At 54.1% G+C, this 20,012-nt stretch overlaps 1 protein-coding gene and 1 long non-coding RNA gene across 5 annotated transcripts in view; one reads left to right on the forward strand and one right to left on the reverse strand.

Moving 5' to 3' along the window:
- Positions 1–4,992, reverse strand: part of LOC141371697 (uncharacterized) — a 143,880-nt gene extending 138,888 nt beyond the window's left edge. For both annotated transcript variants that reach the window (XR_012376851.1, XR_012376850.1), the window contains exon 1: positions 4,330–4,992. This is a non-coding gene — a long non-coding RNA (uncharacterized lncRNA). The remainder of the gene's footprint in view (positions 1–4,329) is intronic.
- Positions 1–19,492, forward strand: part of CADM3 (cell adhesion molecule 3) — a 30,997-nt gene extending 11,505 nt beyond the window's left edge. The window contains exons 2-10 of one of the 3 annotated variants that reach the window (XM_025860669.2): positions 5,959–6,060; positions 8,150–8,290; positions 8,795–8,947; positions 9,605–9,742; positions 10,076–10,246; positions 12,399–12,489; positions 12,912–13,081; positions 15,592–15,717; positions 17,439–19,492. In XM_025860669.2, coding sequence (XP_025716454.2) covers positions 5,959–6,060; positions 8,150–8,290; positions 8,795–8,947; positions 9,605–9,742; positions 10,076–10,246; positions 12,399–12,489; positions 12,912–13,081; positions 15,592–15,717; positions 17,439–17,557 — 1,211 coding nt within the window. In that variant the 3' untranslated portion in view covers positions 17,558–19,492. The remainder of the gene's footprint in view (positions 1–5,958; positions 6,061–8,149; positions 8,291–8,794; positions 8,948–9,604; positions 9,743–10,075; positions 10,247–12,398; positions 12,490–12,911; positions 13,082–15,591; positions 15,718–17,438) is intronic. The other 2 variants (XM_073888214.1, XM_073888213.1) reach the window with 2 other exon arrangements.
- The last annotated feature ends 520 nt before the right edge of the window (positions 19,493–20,012 follow it).

Consider the following 20,012-nt stretch of genomic DNA (forward strand, 5'->3'; position numbering starts at 1 on the left):
GAAGTCCTGCAGGAACTGTGAGCTGGAGCATATGTGAACCGAGCCAGGGCATCCTTTAGGTGATCCTGCCGCCTGTGAGCGGACAGAGGCCCATCCCTGAGGAGCAACAGAGAAAGCAGGAAATACACCTGGGAAGACAGACAATCCCAGATGTCGGAACAACTCCCACCTCTCAGGGCCCCAGCTTCTGTCTGACTGCACTCTGGTACAGAGGGAAGGAGGGATTGAGAACACGGTGGGGGGGGGGGGGGATCGGAGTTAGAAAGGGACGGAAGGTAGAAGTAAGAGTTTTTCGACACTCAGGCCCTCCGTGCCTTAGATGAGGGAGCACCACAGTGACCGCAGCAGAAGTAGAGTAATTCCTGGCAGCACACAAGCAAGTGTGAAAGTATGAAAGGAGTCCTTTTTTGATCAGGGTGTTGAGCTCTAAAGTCTCTCAGGTCAAAGTGACTCTCCCCAGATCTCGGAGTCATCATCTAAATCGGGACTACAAGGCCCACCTTCCTCCGGACTCGGAATCAGACATTCACTGATAAAGAAACATGTGGCTCTGGGCACACAGCAGAGCTCCAGGGGCTGAGTTCTAAATCTGATTTTGCCAGGCCCATTCTCTTCTGTGTGTGATCCAGACATACACAAGAATTCACTAGTAGCTCAGGTCAGGGAAGAATCCAAGTGAGATCCCCGGGCCGGGGAGCCTAGCGGAGGGTGTGGGTAAACGATCCTAAAAGTGGGTCCCTTCAGTATTTTGGGCCACAGCCCCCAGTGTGTTTTTCCCTTGGAGATAACACTCCTCCACCCACCTGTCATGGTAGTCGTGAGGAATAACAAGTAGGCTGGGAGGAAGAATATTTTTAACTCTGGAGTCAGAAATGCTGACTCATCATCATCATCACCATCACCATCATCATCAACTCCCACTCGGGGAGCTGGTTTTCTCTAGTCAGGGAAGTGAAGCTCTGGACCCAGGCGCTGGCAAGGCCAGCAGTGGTAACACGGGAGCTCTCCGTTCCTGGCCCACCACCCCACCTATGCACCTGTGACCGTGTTCACGGGCCCGAGGGCAATGCATTGTAGATTCCCAGCACAGACAGGGCAGGGGAGACATGAACCAAGCGTTCGGGGCTTATACTGGCACATTCTCTTAGACTTCCCTCCTAGCATCCCTCAGACATCCCACATCTTCATTCATTTGAGTCGCTCATTTATTTATTCAATAAATATTTATTGAGCACGTACTATATGTGAGGACATGTGTTATGAGTGGAAAACTGAGTCACAGGCGCCACTGCGCTTTCAAGGGCACACGGTAAGTCTCCAATTCCCACTTCTGCTACTCTCAATGTGAACAATCAATCAGGAGGACATTGGTGGGTGAAAGGGCTACTTTGTCCTTTAAAATGCCGGGAGTCCTTAAGATACTGGAACTCATGGGTAAATCAACCAAGAATTAAGAAACCCCCAAGGCAACTGAGGGCAAACAAGACACTCTTTTTGTTTTCAGCCCAGACACTAGAGTCCTGTGAAAACGTGAGGGGATTCTGTTAGTTTTAACTAGACACATCTGCTGCTTGGTTAACTGAAAAGTCCCGCATTGTAAGGCTCTTGGGGGTAAATGAAGTATCCCCCAGAGGTATAGATGAAGCCACATGAAGAAATCCAATTAACAAGGAAATTCAGTGGGTATAAGCCATCCCATTACCACCACAAGCCCCCATTCCCAACTTGCTACACTGTTATCTTGATCATCTTACAGATGAGCAGTATGAATGTTGTTTAGTGAGCCAGCCCCCCCGCCAGCGATGCAGGAAGGGATCTTGACCCCCAGAACTCCTGCCCCCACCCCCCACCCCCACCACACACACAAAATGCATACTTCAGCAGAGGGAGGCAGTGCCGCGGAGATGTGCACAAAGTCTGGGCTCTGCGGTCAGAGGGGTCTAAGTTTGACGGCCGTCCCATCCCAACACTTACTGGCTCCGTCGTGTGGATGAGTTACTTGACTTCCCTGAGTCGCAGCCAACTCATCCTTAACGTGTGCATACTAATTCCTATCAAAAAGGGCTGTTCTGGATAATGATTATAGAGCACCTAACTTGGGCTTTGACACACACAAGGTGATCAATACATATCGATTCCCACCCATAGTGTAGGTTCTAGAGCTTCAGCCGCAGGATGGTCTACCTTCTCCTTTGTCCTGTTTCTTCCTCCTCCTGTTTGGTTTGCTTTTTCCTCTTCACTGGCAGATGCTGAGCCTGGTTCTCACAACAGAAGATGCCCAGCATCTTGGATTCATTTATTAAATATTTGTTTATTAAGCCCCTTCCATGTGCAGTATGCTGCATTAAAGCCAGTGCTGGATACAGAGATGAATCAGATATCCCCACCTGTGGAATCTTTATAATTTAGGAGGGAAGCCAAACTTGCAGTACAACACAGAGTGATGCACACAACTTAAGAAAAGCAGATCAAGTGTTGCAACTCAGAGAAACCAGAAGCCATTTCCATCTGAGACAACTAAGGAAGACTTACCAGAGCAAATGCCACAGAAAGTAGGCTTTAAGCACTGGTAGGGCTTAGATGTATGAAGATGGGTGGAGGGCATTATCAGCAGGGTTATGGCAGGAAAGGGAATGTAGGCAGGAAAGCCAAGGGTTTTTAGAAAACTCAGCCTGGCATCATGTCTGGGATATGAGTAGGATAAAGGAAAGACAAAGCTGGAAGGCACAGTGGCGTCAGACTGCCCGGGATCTTGAAGGCCAGCCTAACACATCTGGATGTTATCTGCAGACCACGGGAAGTCAGTGAAGAAGTCAGTGAAGGCTCGCAAGCAGGAAGACAGTAAGGCCCATTTCAATAGAATGTCTTCATTGCTTTTCCCTATGAGTAGCCTGCCCCCCACCCCCCAACAAGTGGCTCTGTGGTCCAAAGTCTGCATTTCCCTCCAGTGTCCCTGCCTGAGCAGAAGGTCCACTGTGTGCACAGCAAAGTCCATGCCGCCCTTTCAGAGCGCTACTGAGTTTTCTCTTCCAACTGGAGTCCACAGAAGGAATTTATGCTGATGTCATAAATGATGAGCACAGTCTGAACCCAAAGGCACAAGGCTTTTGCCGCGACCGGTCATAATTTCTGCTACTTATCCATGTTTCTGTTAATAGCATTATAATCACTCGTCCACTGCTGGGGGAATGGCCCTTCTGCGTTTATCATTGCAGGTGCACAGTGTTATAAGAACAGCGAGAAAACTTTCAGGCATACTAACAGACAGTTTTCAAGAGAAGACATGCGATCATAAGTACTTTTCAGAACTAGAGGGAGAAATATCACCGCAGCAGGGAAAGAAACACACACACACAGTTATCTGTTCCCCAGCTTCTTAAAACACTACAAACCAGAGTGAGTTCCCTGGAAATCTACAAACACAATATATGTCATTTATTGGAGGCTATTCATTTTAATTATCTGTCCCCTCATCTGAACAATTCAGTGTGGTTTGAATGCCCTACCTTACCATTTCACATATTCATCCTGTACAGGGGGAGGAAATGCCAGCAAAATGCAGGAGGGGAGAGATGAAAGAAATAGAAACAGGAGGGGAAAGCAACTGAGGGAATGCAGCAAAAAAGCACAGAGGAAAGAAGACACAGGAGGGTGGGGACGAAATCCACACTGTTGGGCAGGTACATCCTCTGCCTGACCGTGAACAGAGCAGAGCGCCAGGCGTGTCTGAATGAATGACCAGAGCCAATTTAAGGCACCAAGAGCCTGCTCTGCACTAAGAGCTGAAGATACAAAATGAGTAAGGTCAGGCCCCTGCTCTTAACCAGCTCAAAGTTTAGATGGGGAAACTGATAAGTAAACAAGTGTACTGCAATACAATGGGCAGAAATGCCACACGGAAAAAAGAGCTGTTGAAAAAGCTTTGAGAGCCCCAAGGGAGAGAGAAAGAGGATTCTTGAGAGGTGTGCTGTGTGTGTGCCTTTAGGTAAGTCACTGGATCTCTCTCAACCTCGTCTCTAAAAAGCGATTCTGTTTGGCTGCCTATCTCTCAAGGTTGTTCAGTCATTAAATGAGCTGGTGGCTGAAGATCCACCCTGCAAACTGAGGAGTCCTGTGCCAAAGTCTGAGATCGCTATCCCCTCCGCTGCCATGAGCAAAGGCCTATTTGGTGCTTACGCAGTGCACATAGTACCAGTACTGGGGGTTGGGGGTTAAGCATGGACCCCTCTCTGGCTTCTCCCTGACCCTCTACCACCCCAGTCTGGCTTTTCACCGTGTGTCCAAGCACCCACAAATACAAAAACCTGGAAAAGAAGATGAAACACTCACCAGCGTCAGGTTGCCTCCAGCCTTGAAGTCCGCAGAAGGCAGCAGGGCCAGGGCCCGGCCCCCGGTGGTGGGGAGGGGGGGGGGGCGTGGGGGGGCACTGCTGGGTCCGAGAGCCCCTGTGTTAGCCCTGGCCACCTCTCCTGGCGGCCTCCCTCTTCTTGCCTCCCTTCACCAACACTTTCCCTGGCCCCTTTGCTGCCTACTTCTCTCCGCGGGCTCCAGGTTTTCTGCCGTCTCTACTTGCCCTCCCTATTTGGACACTGGTGGAACACTCCCGGAGAAGAGTGTTTTCTCGAATTTCCTGGAGGATGTGTGGGAGGACCAGTGGAGGCCGGTGACCCCCTGAGGCGCTCTCTCGGGGCCCTCGCTCTCTTCCTCCGCCCCGCCCCCCCCCCCCCCCCCCCCCCCCCCCCCCCCCCCTCCTTCCTTGCTCTCCCCGCAACCTGTCCCTTCTCCCCTTTCCTTCAGATTCCGCAATCCCCCCCTCGTCCCGTCCCCTTTCTTCAGGCCCCCGTCTCAGTCGGGTCTCGCACCCCGGACCCGAACCCCCGACGGGCCCTAGCACTGCCCGGGCGGCGCCGGCCTGTCAGGTTCCCGCGCGCCCGCCCGCCCCGCAACTTCCCGCGACTCCCGGCCCGGGACGCGCGGCCGCTCCGGACTCTGCTCAGCAGCCGATGACGTCACTGAGCTTTGCGCCAGTGATTGGCTACTTCTGGGTTTGCGGCGGGAGACTCGGCAGATTCGCGTGGCCGGTTTCTTTGTCCCTCCGCCTCTTCAGGAGGAGCTGGGGACCCAGGCCCTGGGCTCCGTGCAGTGCTTCTCCGGCGGGTGCAGTGGCCACCGGCCGGGAAGACAGGCCATGACTCAGGCCCTGGGGTTAGTTGTGGCGGGCAGGGAGCGGAGCCAGGGGAATCAAGTGGGCAGTGGGCCGGGCTCCGGAGGAACAGTCCAGACTGCGCGTCCCCTAGCAGGTGGCTGTCGCCGGCCCGCCGCGGTCTGTCTGCAGTGGTAGGGGCCTCAGCTGGAAAGTAACAGCTCTGGACTTGGGATCAGGCATTAAATTTCCAGTCTTTGTTCTTCTGTTTGTATGACCTTGGGCAAGTCACTTCATCCTGTTTCCACTCTGCAAAACAGGAACCAGCGTGTTTATTTCACAGGTCTACTAAAAGGATTAAGAGTAAAGGTATTTTGTAATTATTAAATCTGTTGTTATTTTAGTAGATAATATGGTGTAGCAGAAAGAATCCTGGATAAGGAAAGAAAAATCTACGCTTATCTTTCATTTTCTGGGATGACCTTCACCAAGTGACTTTTAACCTTTGTAGGCTCCATTGTCCTCATCTGTAAAGTGGGAGAACTGGACCAGAGGATCTTTAAGGTCTCTTCTGGCTCTGACTGGTAAAACTCAGCATCCTCCTTTTCTCTCTCCTTCCGAGGAAGAGTTCACTTCCTTTTTCAGGACTCTAGTTAGTCTCTCCCGTTTGTGAGCAACCCACCTTCTCTTAGGGGATCCTGGAGAACCTGCTTTTCATTAAGGGCCTGCCCTCTCCCCACCCTCAACAACCAACGTATCCCAAACGGCAGCAGCAAATACGTAGGGCTCATCCTTGATGGAGATTCTCTCCCCAGGCTACTGGCAGGAGCAGGATTTGGAGCTGGGAACTCTGGCTCCACTCGGCGAGGCCATCAGCTCCACAGTCTGGAGCAGCTCTGACATGCTGGCCAGTCAAGGTGAGAATCCAGGACCCTCATCTCAATGTCCCTCGGTTCCTTCAGCCATCCTCACATCATCTCCCACTCGTGTTGCCTCTGCCCTATGTTCTCACTCCCTTCATTACCACACAGCTCCATCTGACATTTTAGTTCTTAGTTCCACACCACCAACTTCTCTTGCACCTACGCCTCTTCCCTTACTCCAGTGCAGAGACCTCTGTATCCCCTACACCTTTTTCCCAAAATAAAATGATCCCAGGAGGAGGGTATTACTCAGAATAAAGAGGTTCTGAAAGACACAATCGAGGTAGAATTCTTCAAAGGGACCCAGGGATAACAGGATTACTGGTCAAAACGCGGTACATGGCGAGCAGTAAATGACAGGTTTCCCAAACCTTTAGTTCAGATGCTTAAGGGATAAATCATGTCCCTGTTTACTCAGCCAGCTCCGTCTCAGGCTCACTAATCTTAAAGTCATCGTTTAAATTTTCAAGTTAGATGGTTACTTGAGGAGCATTCCCATGAAAAGGCCCCTGCATTGAGGGTAAAAGAACAGAATCGTAGTCCCCGCTGAAGTCCCTGGTTAGTAGAATGATCACAGGCAATCACTCCACCTCCATGGCCTCATTGTCTACATCTGTAAAATGAGGGAATTGGATTCCGTGATCCCTAAGATCCCCCTCAGTTCTGTTACAATTCTAAACACCAAAACCAGTGGCCAGACTTTGTGCACCAACGTGGAGACAGACACCCCGAAGCGCGCGTGCTCGTTATCAAGCCCAGCACACGCCACCTTCTCTCCCCAGGGCCCCTTCTCTGCTAGGAGCATCCATTATGTATTTCTTGGAAATGGAGCTCTGGTGACCAAGGAGGAAAGGACTAACAGACAGGGCAGGGGTAAGGTCAGTGCCAGGGGGAGGATGGGGATTGTTTAAAATTACTCAATTAAGAAACGCAGGAAGTAAGTTCCCTGGCTTCCTATTCAGAGAAGAATAATGCCGCTTTTAACTGGTTTTGTGCCACCGAAGGGATGGTGCGGATGCTTCAGAATCAGAGCTGGAAGGTGTTGTGCATTTTCATCCCGTGGAGGTCGCCGCTCTGGGGTCACAGAAAGTCAGCCCTGAAGATGAGGGAGTCAGCATGGGGAGCAGAAGCCAAGCCGTGGGGAACACGGAACAATGTTGGGTGGAGGCAGAAGCGAGGGTCACGCAGTGAGGGCTCCCGGCTAGGCCAACTTGAGGGCCCATTTGGGAGTCAAATGGCTCATCCATACGATACCTTATTCGTCCTTTTTTTTATTTTTTTTTAAATTAATTTGACTAAGGAGAAAGGGATGAGAAAGTATTTCCATCACATGGCAGGGAAATCTTTAATCCTTTGCTCTAAAATAACAGGAGGGGGGTGATTTGGGTTGGTGTGTGGAGAGGCCGGTTGTCCGGGTACTGAAAGAGTGTGAGCTGACGATGAAGGGAAGTTACTGTGGGAGGAATTCAAAAGTCTGTGCCAAAATGTTTCAGCTTTTCTTTTCTTTCTTTCTTCTTCTTCTTCTTCTTCTTCTTCTTCTTCTTCTTTTTTTTTATCTTTCTGGTTGCTTATTCCACAGTTTTATCAGCTACCTCTTATGTAAATGAATGTGGGACCCAAGGCTGGCTCGGCCTTCTCCTCGCTTTTAGTTTTGGGATTATTGGTCTCAACCGCCTCTCCTGTCCTTGCTCGAACAGGCAGGCCCAGGCAGGAAGGCGGAGTGCAGAATGACAGATGCGTGTGCGTGCTTTCAAAGTGAACGGCAGAGCCTCTCAGGAAAGATGCATGTGCGGTGCTCTGTGTAGATTTGGGCGCCTTTATTCCCCTAAATGTTTGTGGCCCTGTCAGTTCACGCAGCAAACATTCAACAAGTGACTGTTTTTCTGTGTGTTCCGAGCAAGAGGAAATAAGGTCTGTCTCCCCTTCCCCACCACCTCCCTTCCTTCTCCCACGATGCCTTAAGAGAACACAGACAGACACCTGGGCCTTGGACCGCCTGGGTTAGATAAGGCACGCTTTGGCCCAGAAGTGGGTGGAGGGGCCGGGGCTTCCTCGGGAAGCTGACCCTCTTGTACTCCTGCAGATAGCCAGCCCTGGACATCGGATGAGACAGTGGTGGCTGGTGGCACCGTGGTGCTCAAGTGCCAAGTGAAAGATCATGAGGACTCATCTCTGCAGTGGTCTAACCCTGCCCAGCAGACTCTCTACTTTGGCGAGAAGAGAGGTACCGTCCCAGGTGTCCTCTCTCTGGGGGCACTGTGGGCTGGGGCAGGGGTCCGCAGAGCCCGGGGGTACATGTGCCTGGGGTGCAGAGGCTGGGCACTGGGAAGGCATGCTGTTGGAGGAGGCAGCTAAGCCAGGGGCTCCTCCCCTGGCTCCAGAGAAACTGTAGTGTTGCAGCTCTGACCTAAGCCATGCACGGTCCCACAGGGTCCTCCCTGGAGATACCCCAAAGCAGCCCTAAGATTTAGCTGGTGTCAGTGTTGCCCCATGTACTTCACACGGCAGCCGATGAGATTCAAGCCTAATTTTCTGAGTGTCCCTGAGGCTGCTGTGCCTGCCCAGTGGCTCAGGAAAGTGACTGACCACATAAAGACTGCTCAAACTCAGGAGCAGTTTTCCCTGCCCCAAACCATGCTAGACCCCTTCTCCCAAAGACTCTGGCATGGGACTGGAAGATGAACAGTGCCAGTAAAAGCCCTGCTTCCCGTTCTCCCGATGTCCCCAGCCCTTCGTGATAATCGGATCCAGCTGGTTAGATCCACACCCCATGAGCTCAGCATCAGCATCAGCAACGTGGCCCTGGCGGATGAGGGCGAGTACACCTGCTCCATCTTCACCATGCCCGTGAGGACTGCCAAGTCCCTCGTCACTGTGCTCGGTGAGGCTCCCCAACCCCAGGGGCTCCACAGTGGGCTTCCTTGCAAACACAGCTCCTAGGTGAGCCCCCGAGGCAGCCAGAGGCCAGGCAAGTCTCCAAGCGTTGGGGAAAACTTCAGTCTGTGCTTCCTTCACAATGGAACCAAGTGCAACTAGCACTGGGTTCTGATCCTTTCTCCTCTGCTCACTGTGTGCTCTGGGAGGAATCTCTTACTCTCTCTGAGCCTGAATTTCCTAACCTATGATAGAAAGATGCTAATGTCTATTCCATGAACCTCCCAAGATTATATGAGGAAAACGAGAAGTGCTTGCAGTGTATGATTCTATTGTCCAAGTACCCCAGCCGCTTACATGCTCTTACCTGGGTCCTACGTTTCCGCTTTCTTCTTTGCTCCCCTGGACTTCACACCATTTCTTTAGCCAGCCAGGTTTGCTGTGGGGTGTCAGGTCATGTAACAGATCTTCCCTGTGGGTCCTTAGGGAGGAGAATGAAGAGAAAGATGATTTCTCTAGTCTTCTACCCATTCTAAACCAAAGTAGGACTCATGCATCCTGACTCCTCCCCACCCCGCCACTGAGAGGCCATCTCTGCAGGGAGAGCTGAGGTCACCTCATGGTGCCTCCCCTTCCTATCTTGGCCATGCCCCCTCCATGGCAGGAATCCCACAGAAGCCCATAATTACTGGCTACAAGTCCTCATTACGGGAAAAGGAGACAACCACCCTAAACTGTCAGTCTTCTGGAAGCAAACCTGCAGCCCAGCTCACCTGGCGGAAGGGCGACCAAGAGCTCCACGGTAAGTCCCCCTGCTTTGGGGTTCAGAAGGAGGTGGTGGGGAGGGTGAGGAAGAGAGGGGTACATGTCTCTGTATGTGCACATTAGCATGGTGCAGAAGGAGAAGGACAGATATTCTGTGCACACTCGTGTGTGTGTGTGTGTGTGTGTGTGTGTGCTAGGGCCTACATTCTCCCTGTGTGTACATAACCATTTCACAACTTTCTAAGTTTGTCTAAGTTGAGACTCGCCATCTGTATGTCTGCCGTGGGGCCCACACTGTGTCTGTATGATAGGGCTTCACTCTGTGTGTGTGTGTCTGTGTGTGTGCGTGTGCGTCTGTTCTGTACTCCAGGAGAACCAACCCGCGTTCAGGAAGATCCCAATGGTAAAACCTTCACTGTGAGCAGCGCAGTGACATTCCAGGTTTCCCGTGAGGACGATGGGGCTGACATCGTATGCTCTGTGAACCATGAATCTCTAAAGGGAGCTGACAGATCCACCTCTCAACGCATCGAAGTTCTATGTATGTGGTGGGCTTCTGGGTGAAGAAGGATCAGGTATGAGATGGGGGGGGGGGCGGGGGAGAAAGCGCTCGTGACTATATGTGAAGCACCGTGCACAGATAAGTGATGAGTTGAGGGGTGACAGCACCAGGCCAAGAGTCAGCAAGCTTTTCAGTAAAGGGCCCGATAGCAAGTATTTGAGGCTTTGGGGATCCCATGGTCTCTGTCTCAACTACTTAACTCTGCTGTTGCTGCAGGAAAATAGCCATAAACAGTATGTCAACACATGAGTGTGGCCGCATTCCAATAAAACTTTATTTACAAAAACACAGAGCTGGCAGGATTTGGCCCCAGGGCAAGTTTACTAAGCCCTAGGCTAGGCCAGTGTTATGCAGCTAGATTGTAAGCTCTAGTGGTAACTGTAGCAAGCCAGGAGTCAGAAGATGCAGGTGCTAGTCTTCCCCCTGCCCCCTGCCGCTCCAGGCTCTGTGAGGTTAAGAAAATGGCTTTACCCACTGAGCTTGACTCTTTATTTGCTCTATGAGAAGATGAACCTGGCGATCACCAAGGCTTCTTCCTAGACGAACATACTGTGATTTCAGGATCCCAGATTTTCCCTGTGGTCCTCCTCATCTGCCCCAGCTCTGCAAGTGTTCTTGGGTTTCTGACCTACAATGGCCACTGTCATAGTCCCTACTCAGAACCTTTCCAAGGGTCCTCGTTTCTCTGTGGAATCTGCCTTGGGTGTGGACAGGAAACTTCCACCCTCACCTGAGGAAATTTGTAAATTTTCTGAGTCAGGGAACCAAGAAAAGAGAAAAGAAAGTACCGAGGCAGAAGACAGAGAGTTATAAAAGAATGCATTTCTCATCCTAACTTATCTAGAGGCGGGCATTTTCCTAAAATAACTCAGCTGTTTCATCTTCTTTCTTATGGAAGATCCAGGACTGAACTTGGCACTTTTTAAAATTGCTAGACCCATTGCTGAAACCTGAATGTGAGGCAGGTGTGGGGTGGCGTCACTTCCCACTTGGTACACTCTCAAGCTGGCGGCAGACGGCCCCGATTCCAGCTGTGGGGCCCCTACCGACTAGCTGTGCCTCTTTCACCAAGCTTGCCACCTCCCAGGGGCTGCTTACTTCCCGGAGTTAGCGTGAGGGTCAAGGGGAAAATATCTGTGAAAGAACTGTGCAGACTTCGGAGTTCTCCATTGCTGTAAGGTGTTTCTCTGCTGATTAGTTAGAGATGTGGGGCCCCAGGCCCGGGTCCCTGTCTAGGGCTCAGGAGGGCCCTCCCATGTCCGAACCCCACAGACTTCTCTGTCAGGTACCCGACCATCTGGCGCTGACTCTCTAGGCCCAACTGTGGTCAGCAGTCAGTCAACAAATGCTAGACTCCAGGCACTGTGCTAGAGGTTTCTTTGGCTCTGGGGCCCTGGAGCACCCATCTTCTCACCTGGCCTGATGCTCTTTGTCCTGTTTGATCTGACAGAAACACGTTCATTAACTGGTGGTTAAGGTTGGCTCTGTCCTTAGGGGAAGCTCGGCCTCTTTATCTGTTGTTCTAAACCAGCATCTGGCTGTATTGTTCATGCGGCCATCTGGACCTAGCCTCCTAGCAGCCCTTTGGCGCCGGGGCAGATGCCATTATTCCTTCACAGAGCTCATCTATACAGTGTCAGTGCCTTTCTGCAGCCCAAATACGCCCCCCATCTCTTGTTGTTGGGAAGCTCTTACTTCACTGTTGGACTGATGGTGGAAAATGATATTTTGTGTTCCCTTGTTGCTTTCAGTTAAAACTCCCGGCAGAACAGAGAGGATGGAGAGAGTGTGAGCTCAATAAACAATCCAGTTCAAGTTCACCGGTTATCAAAAATGTGTATTAAGTCAACCCTTTCTCAGCTCTCTGTTAGGACATCCCTTCGGTCCCCGCCACGACAGATCTTCAGAAATCCTACCTCTACGGGTTGCAGTGCGAATCCCACGCGCGTTCTGTAGCAACTGTGGACTGGGCTCGCGGCAGGCTGGGGGTGGAGGCCTCTGTCCCTGGCCCCGCCAGCGCTTGAGACTTCTCGGGGTGGAAGCCGTAATGTGCAACTGGACGATGGCGGGATGACGGTCCTCTCCTGGACGGTGTGGCTGTTGTGCGCTGACGCCCTTTCCTTCTCCACAGACACACCGACGGCGAAGATTAGGCCAGACCCCCCACACCCCCGCGAGGGCCAGAAACTGCTGCTCCACTGTGAAGGCCGTGGCAATCCCGTGTAAGAGGATCCGCTTCCCGGCCCTGGCACACCTCCGCACCTCAGACTGTGACCTTCCCTTAGAGTCTCCCCATCACCCTCTACTGTCAGCTTTTCGCCTTCCCTGCCCCTGCCCCGCGCCGTCTGTCCCCCGCCTGTTTCTCCTGCAAAGCAGCAGAAGGGGGACACTCTCTGGCTGCCCCCGAGGTCCCCGTAGGATCCACCAAGTCACAGTCAGATACAAGTTAGGAAATCGCCCTCACGCCTCAGGTCGAACCCCAAGGGGTCACCCCTCCCTTCAGCACCTCGTGCCTGTGGCCCCTGTAAGTCCTTCAGCCTGCGTCAAACCGTCCGTGACTTCCTCCACCCGGGTGTTTTTTGGTCTCCCTTCAGCCCCCTGGCCTGCTCTCTCCCAAACGCGTGTGATTTCTCTGCCTCCACAGGCCCCAGCAGTACCTGTGGGAGAAGGAGGGCAGTGTGCCCCCACTAAAGATGACCCAGGAGAGTGCCCTGATCTTCCCCTTCCTCAACAAGAGCGACAGTGGGACGTACGGTTGCACGGCCACCAGCAACATGGGCAGCTACAAGGCCTACTACACGCTCAACGTGAACGGTGAGCCCTCCCAGCCCTCCCCCGCATCCCCCTTGCCCTGTCCGCCCACCCCACGCCCTGTGTCTCGGCTCCTGAGAGCACCCCTCGCTGTACCCTGGGGGCAAGGGAGGGGACAAGAGCCCACCGCGGAAGGGCCTGGGACTTGGGCTCTAGGTGCACTCTGGAGTGTGTAACACGGAAGCCATCAGCAGGATGGTGGACTCTCGTCTGCCTGGTTAGCACTGATGGCCCACCGGACCCTGCCCTCCCAGCCCAGCGCTCCCCAGGCAGCAACAACTGCAGTTCTGTGTGGAGAGGCCCCAGAGTCTCACCAGGGCCAGTGGGGGGGTTCCCCTTTCCAGTGGGCTGTCTCAGGGCTGCCACTCCTGTGGCCCGTGGGGGACATGTGGTGCCACCACCATCTCCTTGGACAGGGTAGGGTGGGTCCAGGCAGAACACAGAGGTCCGCCGGTACGACGCTGAGACACAGGGCATTTTCTCGGGTGCTTTATCTCCCAGAGACCCTAGTGATGCTTCTTCTCTGAAGCTCTTCCCAGAGGTGTGACCCCAAAACCCAGGCGCCATGACAGGCTGGAACAGTGGCCCCCCTTACTGGAGAGTGGGCAGGATTTTTGAAGATCCCGGTGGCAGTGGGGTCCTGCCAGAAAACCTGATAAGCCCATAATAGGGGAAATGCATTGTCGGGGGAACACCGGAGGCTCCCTTGCTGGAAATGCCCGTTCAGTCAGTGAGGTGATGGCAGTCGGACCTCCCGTGGATGAGAGCCCTGAGACCCGTGGGAGCGGGGTGTTTGTGTAGACGGGGTGAATGTGACTCCGGGACAGGCCTGGGCATGTGGGAGCTGCCTCAGCACCACAGGCGAAGCTAGTGTAGGACGCCAGCAGCAAGGACCAGTGTCAGCCCCCAGATCTCCCCCCACCACCTCAGAGGGTGACCGGCAGGGCGCTGAGAGAAAGTTCTTGGCCCCTGTGGTTGGTGGTTGGTCTCCTGCGGCCCGCCCTCCCCCACCCAGTCGTGTCTCACCGCGTCCGCTTCCCGTGCTGACACCTGGCGGTAGGAGGAGGTTCTGCATCTCCTTCCAGGCGTCTCCTGAGCAGTCCCCGCCCCGCCAGCCTGGAAGGAATAAAGGAGTTCCAGCAGAGACAGGGATCTGTAACTGATGACCCCACGCGTCATTTTGGCCATGGGAAGCTCTGTTTTTCTAAGGGATTTCCGTTTCCATAGCCTTGGAACAATTATCCAGGATTAATTTTTTTTTTTTTTTAGTGTGGACTGTGTGTCACCTGCTGCCCGGGAGAAAGACAGGGGCAACGTCCCTCTGCTTCTTCCCACTCAACACCCTCACGCCTACCCCGTCATATCATGGAGCCCCCAGGCCAATCCTCCCCCCACCCCCAAGCAGAGCATAAAAAACCAAAACGTAAATGTTTTCTTGTCAAATTAGGCATAGCAACAGTCAAGGAACCAAGAAGCCGGCCCAGTCAAGCTTGAGGAGACATAAGATAGGAAAGAAGAAATATATAAGGAGTCAGTGAGGCATCAAGACTCAAACTGAGTCTGTAGGCAAACAGTAGCACTCCCGTGGGTGGGAGAGTTGTATCGACGGCTAATGTAATTTTGGACACATCAGACCTGTATCCTGGGCCTGGGCACTGTCTCGGACATTTGGGACCCAGACTAGGCTGCTGCTGTCCGTGGCATGCCTGGCCCAGTGTGTCCTCTGAGGACCTACACCACCCTCCCCTGTAGATGCTGCAGTGCAGGGCAGAGACTTTAGCCACCATGAGAGGAAGCTTGGGGTGGGGGCGGGGGGGTGTGGCATCCCTGAAGGAAGTCTTTGCCTTTCCCACAAACCTCTGGACGGTGGGATGTGATGCTGGAGGCCCAGACCTCCCGGAGGAGGCATGCTGGAGGACTGGGGTTTCGTTGGATCCCGGACCTGGGATCCTTACACGGCAGCCACAGTCCATGGCACCCTGGGAGGTGCTGTCGGAGTCCCCCTTCCCAGCTTCGTCGGTGTTTCACTGCCCCTCCTCTGTCTGGTCTCTGGGGGGCGGGGGATAGTTTGGAGGCCCCCCTAGAGAGGCCAGCTCTGAATGGCAAACAGACAGGAGGTAAGCGGGCCTGGAGGAGCTAGAAAGAATAGTCTGATACCCCCGAAAGTAAAAGCAAGAGCGAGAACAAGAACAAGAGACGATGGAGGCGTTAAAGCAGTGAACTTTGACCAAAGCTTCCATGCCAGAAACACAATTTAAAGGGTTGAGTGTGAGCAGATTTGTCCATTTATTCAGGAATACATAATTTTTTAGAACAATTACTGCGTTCCTGACACCACGTAAGAAAAAAGGGTACAAAACAAGGCAAGGCATATCCCCCCTGCCGTATGATCCAGCCCGTTCTGTGGGCGTCAGCCCGTGTTCTGTGCCGAGTCCGGTTGCCCACGACCAGGCCAGAGACGCTCGAAGACCAGGGCTCTCCCCAGGTCTGACTGTGTGCGTCCCTCCCCGCAGACCCCAGCCCGGTACCCTCGTCCTCCAGCACTTACCACGCCGTCATTGGTGGGGTCGTGGCATTCATCGTCTTCCTGCTGCTCATCCTGCTCATCTTCCTCGGACACTACTTGATCCGGCACAAAGGTCAGAGGCAGCGGGGAGCCTGAGGGCAGGTAGGGAGGCAGCCGGGAGCCAGCTGCAGGACGGGCCTTTGGGGACTCAGCTGGCCCCTTGGAGTGTGAGAGGAAGAAAGAAGACAGCCAGCCCTGTGATGACTGAGCACCACCATCCCCGCAGTACAGCCCGATCCCTCGGTGATCACCCAAGTAAAATGGGGTCTTCGCACTCAGCCTGCTGCCGCTCCCACAGCGCTCTGCCCCCAGGGTCTCGTGCTTTCGGGCAGAGACCTGCCGACTCTGCCACTGCGTCCCATCTCTTCCTGCGCTGGCTCCCTTTCTCATCTCTTCGTCCTTTGGTCCCCTGGCGCCTTGTCCCCACACCGTGTCCCCTCTCCTGTATCCATGCCTGCTGACTCCTCACAGACTTTCTCCTCCGTGCTTGTTTTAGTCAGCAGTCCAACTGCATGGGCTGACCCGGATCTCAGCTACCTGCTCATGGCTGACCTGCAGTTTCCCTGTCCCCAGCCTAGTGGGGCCATGCATGCACGCTGCACACCTACTCACATGTACACACATGCTTGTGCACACAGGTGCACACACATACATGCACACACGGAGGCATACATGTATACATACACACTCACATGCGCACACAGGTGCACACATACACACATGCACACACGGAGGCACATATGCATACATGCATACTCACACGTGCACACGGGTATACACATACATGTACACATGGAGGCACACCTGTATGCGTACTCACATGTGCACACAGGTGCGCACACATACATGCATGCACATATGGAGGCACACGTATACATACGTGTGCACACAGGTGCGCACACATACATGCACGTACGGAGGCATACATGTATACATACATACATGCGCGCACAGGTGCACACATACGTGCACACACGGAGGCATACATGCATACTCACATGTGCACACAGGTATACACATGTACATATGGAGGCACACCTGCATGCATACACACAGGTGCGCACACATACACGCATGCACATATGGAGGCACGCATGTATACACACATATGTGTGCACACATACACACGTGCACACACGGAGGCACACGTGTGTGCACACACACATGTACACACACATGCACATATGGAGGCACACGTGTATACATACATACTCGCATGTACACACAGGTGCACGCACACATGCATACCTGCACACACACAGGTACACACAGACACACACCTATGGGCACACACCTGTACATGTACACGCTCACATGTATGCATATACACAGAGGCACATACATGCTTATGCACACATACACACAGGTACACACAGACAGACATCTATAGGAGCACACATGTACATGTGTGTACTCGCATGCACACGCACACACACACGTGTAGGCACACATGCACATACATACACCCATACGCACATAACTGTGCATGTATGCACGCATATACACACACATGCACATATACACACGCACACATAGGGCTTTTTTCCTGTTTTATAAATGAGATTCTAATTAAGGACCGCATTCATTCATTAATTCATGAGGTGTGGTCAGGTGATGGATGTTGGCAGCAAGAGGCAAATTGGGTCAGGTGGGGAGGTAGAAAGCTCTAGGCAGGAGAAACATTGCAGGAGGAGGTGTGGTGGGCGGGCAGGGCAGGGCAAGGGTGGGGGGTGGGCTTCAGTGGTGTGGAAACTGCTCCTGAAACTGACAGGAGGAGCTTCTTCCTCTCTGCAGGGACCTACCTGACACATGAGGCCAAAGGCTCCGATGACGCCCCAGATGCAGACACGGCCATCATCAATGCAGAAGGCGGGCAGTCGGGCGGGGATGACAAGAAGGAATATTTCATCTAGAGGCGCCCAGCCACCTCCTACGCCCCCCAGGGGCCCCAAGGGGACTGATGGGGCCATCACCACCCTGGACTTGTACAGAGCGACCCCAGGGCCGCCCCTCCCGCTTGCTCCCCAGCCCCCCCACCCCCCTGTACAGAATGTCTGCTTTGGGTGCGGTTTTGTACTCGGTTTGGAATGGGGAGGGAGGAGGGCGGGGGGGAGGGAGGGTTGCCCTCAGCCCTTTCCGTGGCTTCTCTGCGTTTGGGTTATTATTATTTTTATAACAATCCCAAATCAAATCTGTCTCCAGGCTGGAGGGGCAGGGGCCCTGGGTGAGGAAAGCAACAACCCTGGAGTGTTAGGAGGAGAGCGAAGGCGGAGGGGTGAGGACGGGGAGCCAAGCTGGGCTGGTGTGGGGGGCCCTCCCCGGCCCTCCGCCCTCTGTCCTCTACCACAGGGCAGCTTCCTGGCCTCCAGGGGACAATGGGGAGGTGGTGAGCAGAAGCTGGAGGGGGCTTTTCCTCTGCTAGTCACACACCTCAAGCTACGGACAGGGAAGCAGGTACCACCCGGTCACCCCTCCTCCAGCACATCGGGAAAGGGGTGAGTGGGGGCCCCGAGGAGGTGTGACCCGCAGGTGGAAGGCAGCCACGCAGGGACCCAGGGCTTCCGCATGGGGAGGACACAGGTCCCTGCCTGGAGGGGGTAGATCTGCAGGGGGAGGATGGTGGAGAGGGCCGTGTACCCCTTGCCCCCTGGGGCGAAGGAAGCCAGGCCCTGGGGGGAGTGCTCCAGCAGCTGTAGGAGAGGCGCTGCTCCTGGCCCCTGGCTCTGACCCGAGCCCCCCTGTCGCTCGGCAACCATTCCTCCCGTCTTGTGCCGCCTGTGCCCCTTCCCGTTCCCACAGCAGCCAGGCAGACATAACAACAAAAATACTAAAAGGCGCTTCACTGCACTGAGCTGTGTCCTGCCCAGACGAGGGGCGTGATGTGAACTCTGTGAGTGTGTGGTTATGGTGTCTGTGCTTGTCTGTGTGTACATGCATGTGCGTGTGACAGAGCTGGAGGGGCGCCCGGGCAGGAGGGGGCTGGGACACTTTGCAAAGGAGGGCTTCGGGTGCGGCGGGCTCCTAATCAGGCTGTGGACCTCACCTGGGCTGTGGCTCCGTCCCCGTGTGTCCCAGGCCACCCTCAGTGCCCATCAGTCACGGAGAAAACAGTCCCAGGATATGTTTCGCTCAGTTGTCCATCTCGTCTCTCCCTAAAACACAGCATTCAAACCCTGCCTCAATTTCCCTTCTCAGAGCCACGGAGTCAGTGCCACAGCCTTTGCTATGCACCCCTCAGGCCTCTCCCTGGCACTGACCCTGGAAGGACCACTGTCACTTCTTTCCCCTATAGTCTGTCCCCTGGGCAGCAAGGGCCGGGAGCGAGACCTCGGTCTCCTTCCCATTTCCACCCCTGCTTTTGATTTTCTGTCTTCCTTCATTGCCGTGGAGATGAGGTTGCCCACACTCCCTGAGCCAGGGTGCCCCTCGGCCCCGCTCACCCACTCCGGCACGTCCTCCCTGCTGCATCCAGCAGGCTTGCCCACCCCCTCGGTTCAGGTAATAGCCTCGTGACTCTTCCAGCCACTGGTTAGGGCCCTTGGACACTGCAGGCACGCCCCACCTCAGCCAGGGCCCCCCTCCCCCCACAGCAGCAAGGCAGCCTAGGGCCCCAGGCCTGTCGGCTCCCTGTCTCCCAGCACCTTTCCTCTTTGAGCTGAACCACTCTGTCCATATTACACAGAAGCCATATTTGTACGGGGGGCGGGGGGGGGAGGGGCCGTTGTGCTGTGTGTGTCTGTCTGTGGGTGCGGGGGAGGGGAGCAGGGAGGGGATCGTGTATCTTTATAATCTTTCTAACTCTCCTGTGCTAATCTCAGAGGGGCCACCCTCAATATATCTGGATTATCCGTGTCGTCCGGCTGCCTCCTTCTTGCTCCAGTTGGGACGTGTGCGTGTGAGGGTGGTCCTGCTGGTGTCCCCTGCACCCGGCGCCTCCAGGGGTGGCGTGCGCCTTGCCATGCCCCTCTCCCAAGGGCATCCCTGTATGGAGACCACAGAACTCTCCAAGGGAGAGAAGGGTGTTTAGCCCCCTTTGGGGTCCTGGCTGGGTCCTTGCTTTCCAGCATGTTTGCGGAGAGGTGTCTGACTCCTCCCCGCGGCCCATCGCCAGGCAGTGCCGGAGAAGGTTAAAATGAAGGCAGAGACTCCACTAGCCCCACAGCAGGACAGACCCTCCCCAGGGACCACTGTCTAACCCGCTCATTTTGAACCTGAAACTGGAGTTGGCATCCTGAGAAGAAAGGGGATGCCGATCTGTGTAAGGCGCCCACCTTTTGTGTCTTGGCTTTCCTACTCCGGCTCCATGCATCCCTACCTAAACGCAAAAGAGCTTCTCGGTGAGATTGGAGTTGAAACAGCCCATGCTGT

The sequence above is a fragment of the Callorhinus ursinus genome, unplaced genomic scaffold (genome assembly GCF_003265705.2).
Source record: "Callorhinus ursinus isolate GAN/ISIS: 27379988/994484 unplaced genomic scaffold, GSC_fseal_2.0 scaffold88, whole genome shotgun sequence".
NCBI lineage: Eukaryota > Metazoa > Chordata > Mammalia > Carnivora > Otariidae > Callorhinus > Callorhinus ursinus.